The sequence below is a fragment of the Neopelma chrysocephalum genome, unplaced genomic scaffold, assembly GCF_003984885.1.
Source record: "Neopelma chrysocephalum unplaced genomic scaffold, ASM398488v2 Primary Assembly neopelma1_25, whole genome shotgun sequence".
Lineage (NCBI taxonomy): Eukaryota > Metazoa > Chordata > Aves > Passeriformes > Pipridae > Neopelma > Neopelma chrysocephalum.
The window spans coordinates 11463526-11472680 of NW_020897694.1; the positions used below are offsets into that span (position 1 = coordinate 11463526).

The following is a 9155-nucleotide window of genomic DNA, read 5'->3' on the forward strand; positions in this document are numbered from 1 at the left end:
ACCCGGGGCTCCCGGGACACCTCCACACAGCCATGCGGCGGGGGGGGTCGTATTCATATTAGTACAGAAATAAAGCACCCAAGACTTTATTAATGGGAAATTCTCAATTTATTTTATCAAATTATCCTACTATGCATTTTTTCAGAAATCAGTTTCAAGATGATACGTAAGAAAACCTTCATAGAATTAGCAAGTTAGGGCACAAAATCATTTTCTGGTCACAGACAGAGACAAAAAGGAGTCTAAGCATTTCATACTAGTTAATAATGAGCATCCCTTGTCTCTTGTTATCACAGATACCCATATGCCTACTGGTAAGGCACATTTTGGCACCATAGCCTATTTCAATAAAGCCAGACAAAACTGGATGAAAGTTCCCCATTTGTAGGGGCTGCAAAAGCCCATGTAAAAGATAGCTGAGAGCAGATCCATGGAGCAAACGGAAGCTTGTAGAATTATCTGTCAACATCCAAAAGTGCATTATTGCTTTACTGAACACAGAAGCAGGTTCCCAGAGAACGCTGAGTTCTGTTTCAAATGGATATGACAAAGGAAAAATAAATAAGGAGAGGATGTGATGAGGAAGGATGGATATACCTAGACCCCTTACACCACCGAGATATGCTCAAATATTGTGATATTACAGTAAAATTTAAGAAAATAAATCCACCTTCTGTAGGCAAGAAATAGCTAAATTACACATAGAGCAGAGATCCCTGAGCTAGTGGAAAACTAGTTAGAAAATCCACACAACACACTGTGTGTATATATCCACCTAGGTCTAGAGGAAGTACTACTACTTTTTCAGCAAATAAATATTGCTAACTAGCTCCCATTCGAGACCATGTGAGTGATGGACCATATTTGCTAGTGAATAGCCCTGAAGTTCTGGTTCTCAGGCTTGCGTGAGGGCAGTCCCAGATGAGATCTGGTTTTGTTTTTGTGGATGTAGCCAACAACAAAGCATTCACATCTAGTGCATTAGTCTCAAATAGTACTAAAATCAGGCTCACAGGCTCCACTGCTGAGTTACTTTCCAGAAAAAGTATGAATCTGACTTTTCTAGACAGATTTTCTATCTGCTCACTTACAAATTTGTGATCATAGGTTGAAACCTGCCAAATTAAGAAGCATTTGCTTTTGATAACATTCACTGAAATGGGTATTTCCCATCAGTATAAGTCTATTTCCCATATTCCCTTTCTATGGAAGTAGAAAAAAAATTGCCACTCTTAGCTGGTAATTAGCATTAAAATAGTCCACACAGTAGAATAAGTGTGTGGAAACAGCAAAAATCCTACCAAATGTTTTGAAGAGCTAGAAAATATGGAATGTAGATCCACAGCTTTACTCTGGTAATCAGTTATTCACTGTCTCATTTCTGCCATGCCATTTTCCCCATCCCATTTTTCCATATCCAGTTCCCTCTATGCTATAAAGTGAACTTAAAGTCTTCTAGCAACATGTAAAGAAAACAGAAACACTCTGGTCTAGGAATGGAGAGGAACAGCATTTTTTAAGGACAGAGCTTGGAGACATCTGGTAGGATATAGGGTAAGAAACTTAACTCTAGACATTAATGGAGTTGATGAAGTCTGAATTCTGGAAACAAAACAGTTAAAAATCCCCAAATTAAAACAGCTGCATTGCTGTTAACTGACAGCGCTACAAATAAATTGGAAGAAAATCATATGTCTCCCAGTCCCTACTGCTGATTAAGACTTTCCTAGCAAATTGCAATTTGTTTTTCTTGAGGAACTTAAAATAACTTGAATGTCAATATGTTCCCCTGTGAAACCTTACAGAACAGAAAATTCATGCTGATATAAATCAAATCAGGTTAAGAACTGATTTAGTTAAGAATCAGTACTTGGCTGCTGTGCACATACTTTTAATTGAGCCAAAGTGCCTAATAACAGTTTAACTTAAGCTTATTACAGACTTCACCATTTTAGCTAGAGCTAAAATTTCAATACTTAATGTCATTAACCACCTAGGCCAGATGCAAGTATCAATACTGATACCAATATCCAGCAGCATCTAATTTAACATCATAATACATCCTGTATTCAGTGTTGGACAGTATCAGCACAATGATTAAAAAAAAAAAAAGTGAAGAAACACTGAAATGAGGTCCTCTCTTCCCAGGAAATAATTTATACAATTTCTTTCAGACAGTTCTGACCATTTAACAACATACACAGGCTAAGTAGAGGAGTCCCAAGATGACTCCATACATTTAAGAACAACAGTTGTGTTTATAAAGTTTTATATAATAAAATTAAAATGCTTTCCATTTTTCAATTGCAACAAAAGCAAAAGCCACCATAGCATTACTAAAACGAGCCCAAGTACTTCTCCAGAACTGCAGAACAGAACAGAACAGATTCTTAGCTCTAGGGTTCTGGGAGCACAATGTTCTGTGCTTGTCTAAGGAAACATAAGCCAAAAAACCCTCCAGGAAATGTGATCATAGGTCTTATATGTCACACAGCTTGTGCCATGGCAGTTGTGGGAAACCATCAGCTTAAGGGTACAAATTTTTGTACTTGCTGGGCTCCAATCTCTGCAACATAGATTGCTCCACTCTTCATGTCCACATCCACAAGGTGCGGTTTGGTTTCATCTGCCAGCTGGACTGTATGGACCATAACACAGTCCCCAATAGCGCCAACTGGTGGTGCTACCAAGATTGCTAACCGGTTGATATTCAGCTGAGCTACAATCAGGTACTTGTAATCCGCAGTAAATCTGTGACAGACAAACATATTTTTGAATTATGGACGCCATGTGACATCTCATTTTGACACAAGCATGCACTTTTATACTAACAAAAACTCCTTAATAGTCACATCTTTGAAGGCTATGACAGACAAAATGCAATAGAACATTGAAAATTAACTTCTACATCTTGCTCTTCATATGGCTTCTCGTTGAGACAGATTATGCTACAGAAAACTCATTCAAGACAATCTTGTAATTGTGCCTGTAAAAGCTGCACCAGGAAAGTTAATAACACACAACAACTTTAAAATGAAGTTCCCAATCCTGCATTCAAATCCATGGGGCTTGTTACAAAGTCAGGATTTCCCTGTCAAGATAGAACTGTGCAGATCTTTGCATATGAATAGGGCCTAGCACCCTATTAAACTAGCTAACTCCTTGTCATCAGGAATTAAATATCAACGTTTTAATTCACCAGTATGAGTACACCTTATTTATGTAATTGCATGTGTCTAGAGGAACTGTTCAACAATACCTGACAGAATAGGGTCCATCTTCTGAAAAACAGCTGCTCCAAGACCCGAGCCATTCTCCTGTGACTTTATCAAAAACTTGGATTCTTTTGTTGTCTCTGTCTGCAACCCATACCTGTTAAGAAATAAAATCATGGCTGTTCACAAATAGAACAAAGCAAATGCATTAGTTTCTTATAAGAGCAAGTTCCTTGTAGTAAAAATGTACCTTGGAAGAATGTGTACCTTCCCATTCAAAAGTAAATCAGTAGATATGACTTCCAGATATAAACCAAAACTGGCCTGTAGTTAACATACATGAATTATTCTATACTACTTTAACAGATAAATTGGTGCCTCCTCTTCATTTTTGTGGCTGTGATATGGATATGTTTGATAGGATTTTCCCCCCATGGTGAGGACATATTCCCATATTTTTAATTCTAAAGATCTGTCTAAAGGTCTGTCACCCACCAAAAATTTTTTTTTCAGTGGTAGCCTCACTTCGTGATCCAGGTCCGTGATGACTGCATCTGCAAGCACTCTTGATATGCCTAATACTACTACAAATATTGTGCAATTTAAACACTTAGAGCACATTCAGTTTGTTTTATCTTATCAATTTTGCAGAGCTTGCCTCTGTCCCACCCTATGCTAACTGGGTTCACAAACATTGTAAGCCAGCAAATATCACTAGACAGTTCCAGTGACGGCATCTTTTGTACAACAATCATTGAAGTTTTAGCTGTTGACAACGCATCAGTCTGGTAAGTAAACTTCATGACTTTTCTGGGGTATCACTGAAAAGGGAGCAATGAACAAGATGACCTGACATCTTTCATCACTATTTTTAAATGAAACACTACTACAGCATTCTCTTACATTTCTTAGGAATTAACAATTATTTTTTAACATAGGCTGATCATCAACACTATGTTGGCAACAAAATCATAGCCCATCGCAGTTGCTGTCTTGTAGTGAATAAACTCAGTTACCCTTCAGCATAAAGTGACCATGTCCCTCCTGTTCTCTCTCCCACTCTGCCAGTTTTGGCAGAGCAGTGATTTTTATATGCATTTCTTATTCTGATTCAGATAGCATCAGCAGAATTAGCTCAAACCAGTCATGTTTTAGTGAAGCTATCTTATTTTCACTGAAACAGAATAAGAAGAGACTGCATAATTTGTCTATAGGAATGGCAGACCAAAGCCAGACTACAATTAACATCTGGCAGAAGTGGTCTCTTGGAATGCCTTGAGCTGCATGGAAAAAAAGAGTAATGTCCACAATGTAGCTAGAGCCTCACTATCATCTTAAACTTATTTGGAATTTCCAAATATGAAATTAAAGCCCCCTGATGTGTAAGTACTCGGGTAGATACTTATTACAGAACAGAGTGCTCTGTTACTCTCACAATGGCAACCTGTTACAAACTGCAGGGGAAACAATCAGTTGTTGCATGGACATTGACAATGTAACCGATCAGAATCCTTGTGTTAACCTTGGAGTCAGCTACACTGGTAGAATCTGCAGTGGGAAACTTCGGCTCATGACTAGCACAATGAAAACTGTAACCCCCATAAAATGACACAGATCCCAACAGTTCATATAAAGAAGAAATGCAGTTTGTTTTGTTCAAAGACATGTAAATAGGTCTGTTGAAAGATGAAAGAAAAAATAATTTTCTTTTACTCTTTACCCGTCCAAAAGCATCCAATGTTACACTGTGAGGAATCTTGAACTGACCGATGCCGGTCCCGTTTGTTCCAGTCAGCCATATCTCTTTGTAATCTAAACGGTGAGCACAATGAAAAATAAAAGTAAAAAAATCACATTGAGAAAACAACAAATAAAGCATCTTTAAGTCATTCTCTTGCAAAATTATTTTGAGTAATTTGTAAAAGGTGAAATTTCTAATCTTTTTAAACACAGTAGTCCTGATACATAAAACCAAGAAATACCGGAACTACTACAATGACTACTGGATTATTATTAGTGGTTTCAGGACTATAGTTACAGAAATGTAACCACTAGTACATTTCTGCCATAGTCTAAGATGCTGTTAAGCACTGAACTAAAAAAAAAGGAAAAAGAAAAGTTGGCTGATTATGCTATTCATTTCTTTACTAAATTGATTTTTTATATTTGTTACCTGGCAGTTCTGGGTTTTAACAATTCACCATTTTGCAAATCAGGTATTAAGAAACTATCTGCTTTATGATAGAACAAAGGAAAAAAAGTAGCTCCTCCACTAATTCCAACCATAGGCATGTGCAGACTCCGCACTCACTGCCCTAACTGGGGTACAAGCTAATTAGAATCACAGAACAATTTAAGTATAAAAGATCTCCAGACACTGTCTGGTCCAACTGCTCCTCAAAGCAGAACTACTCTTGGTAACAAATTCAATTCTGAAATTAGATCAGGTTCCTCATAACTCATAACTTTCGAGCATCTCCAAGAATGGAGAATGCACACCATCTCTGGGCAAAATATTCACTGTCTAACCAGCCTCACTGTGAATATTTTTTTCCAAAAATTGAATCGGAATTCACCCCTCTTGCATCTTTTGCTTAGTGTTCTTCATTTTTTCACTGTGCATCTCCAAGAAACATGTGGCTCTGTCTTCTCTACAGCCTCCCATTACTGACTTGAAGACAGCACTAAGAATCCCCCTTAGCTTTCTCTCTTAAAGACTGAACAAACTCACACTCTCAGCCTCTTCTCATAAATGATTAGCAGATTTTTCCTGAAGTGACAAGCAATAAAACAGGATCTGATTCAACAAGGTCTTCTAACTAATGTTAAATGACAGTTCTACCTATTCCTTGTTTAAAAGTATTCCCAAGCTGTGTTATTTAAAATTCAATTTTCAATGGGCAACTACTGCGACAGTTCATTTTTCCATACCATTGGATAGTTTGATCAATCTGTTATTCATTCCTCCATCTCCATCCACAACATAGATATCTCCATTTTCCTCCACAAAGATCTCTGCTGGTTGATCAAATTGCAGGGGAATCAAACTTGAACCAGCATTTCCTGGTGTGCCCAAGACCTGCATAAGTTTACCCAAAGGGCTATACTGTTTCACAGTGTGTCCATATTTCCCTAAATTAAAGAAAAAAAAGTGCCAAAATATCTTAACAAAACAAAATGTAAGTATTAAAACCAATTGCAAAGATTAAAAATCTCCTGATACTCAAAAGTGATATTAATTCATCAGTAAAAATTCTGTAGTGAGATTATGACTGTAAATCCATAGGATACAACAATATTTATTCATTGTATTAAGGTTGCTAAACCTAGGACAGACAACAGGTCTAGCCAGAAGTTGTGGGTTTTTTCCTGATACTTCTGGGTGGCAGCAGGGAGGAGTGCTTACTGAGCTCAGCAGCTGTAAGCAACACAGCACAAATCATGAAACTTTGGAGTGTTTTGTGTAGCACCTGCGAAGTTTGTTCACAGCAAGAAAAGCACAAATCTGTCTCAGAACTGTTTGAGAGACTTAAATAAATGAGTTGTTTAAAGCAAAATCTTCAGTATTAACATTTTCTTCCCCACCTAATACTTCTCATATCACCACCATGCATACCTGTTCCAACATCCGTGATCCATACTGAACTATCTATTGCAGTGTTCCATACAAAGATACCATGAGGCATTTCAACTGTATCATTCCAGGAGTAAAGAAAATAGCCTTCCTCTGAGAACACAAGTACTTTTGGCACATTGTCTCCCCTCTAAAAAGGCAAAAAAAGATCTAAAGAAAACATATTAAGCAAGTAATCATATTTTTTTAAATTCTTCTTTGTGAAGTTTTTGCAATGTTTCATGAATCATAAGAATCTCCTGAGGTGATTGTCTACTAGACCTCTTTTTCCATCTAGATAAGGAAAGAGAGAGAAGGGTCTAAGTTTAGCATGAAAAACCTTCTACTCAGTCTAGACTTTCACTTTAAATCACATAAGAATCCAACTTTCAGAGCAGCAAAGCACCTGCAGCTATCTTGGCCTTCATTTTGAAATGTGATTTTATGCTCCTGCAGAAAAATATGCCCAGTATAACACAGGCATGAAAAATTGCAACTGTGCTTATTAGCTGCATGGCACTCAAGTACTCGTACTGTGCTTTACACTTAATTCCCTCCACTTATCCATGGCCTAGAGATACCAACGCATGGAATTGGGTAGAGGAAATAATTTAACTCAGTTACTGTAACCGGTTGAAAGAGCTGTGTCGTTTTGATTTCATGGGACAAGGCCTGAAGGAGTGGAAGATTCAGTTGCCACAGAATCACATTTTCCCTTGCAGCTAAGGGAAGAAGCTGCTGTAATTCAGTGAAGTTGGATCATGCATTCATACCACAGAAATTTAATGTTTTTTTTTTAAAAAAAAGTGCAAACAAATATGGTACCAGAACTGCTTTAAAAAATAGATATAGCAGAGACATCTATACTTATATTTTCTCTGATTTTGATACAAAAATTATTCATATATACATTTACACATACACATATACATCCTAATCTAAACCTTTACAAGCAAAAATACACCAGAAAGAGAGAAATACAGTGTTCCCACTCACTTGTCCTACATAGACCAAACCATGAAGAGAGTCAACAGCAACACAAAATGTTTGGCCAGTGAAGTCTTCTGGAGTTTTAGGCCAGCCTATGTCTAGCTTGTACATCTGCTGCTGTTCCCTCCAAGGAGAGAAGTAATCATATGCTTTTAAAACCTGAAAGTACAAAATAAATATCCAGTAGTAATCAAATTCCATGACGGTGGGATCAAAGAAAACAGCAGTTGTGTGCTGAAGCACAATAGATTCACTTATTCAATTTATATTAACAAAACAGATAAGCTGAAGCAGGCTTGCTGCTAGAGGTTTGGATTGCAAATGGGAAAGCTTCAACAAACTGAAAATTAGCTAATGAGTCCTTTGGACTGGGGAGCTCTGGAGTTAGAAGGAAAAACACACATGCTGAAATTTCTTACATCAAAGTTGCTATTAGATATTTGTATCTGTAAATCACACTCCACAATGAGGAAAATAGTGGAGAAGGTTACAAATGCAACAGACTCAATGGCCCCAAGAAGATGTGAAAATAACAAAAAGAATTTATCAGAATTAAGGAGAAAAAACAGGTCAAGAAAGAAAAACTACATCTTGGAAATTGGGAAGCATAAAACACCAGGAATGGCCAGACTCAGGTCCATTTATGCATTTTAAAAGATAATGGAAAAAAATAATATTTCACCTTTTTGTTCTATTTTTCCAACAAAAGAGTGGAAGCTAAGCACTGCTGCGGTGCTGCAAGATAAGTGCTGAAACGGAGAGCTCAGTCCAGAGCTAAGAAGCACCCTGGGTGACCCTGAAGGCCCACGGCCACCTGGAATTCCTGCTCCTCGCCTTGCCAGGAACAGGGGTGCATTGATGACACCAAACTGCGGACAGACAGACTGGGCTGCCATGGAGGAAAACCATGAGCAATCCAGCGCGGAGAAAACCCGACAGCAGCAACAAGTGGGAAGTCATTCACCCACACATTACTTTTTCCTCCCTCGAGCGCAGCAAACTGCCTGGAAACCCCTGAAAAGGATCGCTCAGCATCCCCGCCCTCTCCCCACGTCAGCCGCCAGCCGGGCGGGAGAGTCACCGGGACGAGGAGAGTCCTCGCGTCCCGAGGCCCCGGCCGTCCCCCCGCCCCCCTCGCCGCGGCCCCTCCCCGCTCCCCGCCGTAACCAGAGGCCCCGGCACGGAGCCCCGGGTGGCCGCGGCGCACCTGGGAGGCGCCGAGCAGGGCAAACAGGGCCAGCAGCGTCCCGGCCATGGCAGCGCCGGCGCCGCAGCCTCTCCCGCCTCCCGGGGGCCGGGCCGGTTGCCATGGCGGCCACGTGGGCGCCGCCCCGCCC

General features: G+C 39.3%; 1 protein-coding gene across 1 annotated transcript; it reads right to left on the bottom strand.

The window, feature by feature from the left end:
- Positions 1 to 89: 89 nt before the first annotated feature.
- Positions 90 to 9146, bottom strand: NHLRC3 (NHL repeat containing 3). Its single transcript, XM_027674467.1, has 7 exons — positions 9026 to 9146; positions 7825 to 7977; positions 6832 to 6979; positions 6147 to 6347; positions 4936 to 5027; positions 3260 to 3372; positions 90 to 2751 (listed from the first exon to the last, which is right to left on the bottom strand). Exons 1-7 carry the CDS (start codon positions 9071 to 9073, stop codon positions 2523 to 2525), a joined length of 984 nt encoding a protein of 327 aa, XP_027530268.1. The 5' UTR covers positions 9074 to 9146; the 3' UTR covers positions 90 to 2522.
- Between the last annotated feature and the right edge of the window lie 9 nt (positions 9147 to 9155).

Coding starts and splice junctions, on each gene's coding strand:
- NHLRC3 (XM_027674467.1), bottom strand. CDS start 9,073: ATGGCCGGGACGCTGCTGGCCCTGTTTGCCCTGCTCGGCGCCTCCCAG. Junction 6,348..6,831: donor GATCACGGATGTTGGAACAG/GTATGCATGGTG, acceptor TCTTTAATTTAG/GGAAATATGGACACACTGTG. Junction 3,373..4,935: donor CATTGGATGCTTTTGGACGG/GTAAAGAGTAAA, acceptor ATTTCTTAACAG/GTATGGGTTGCAGACAGAGA.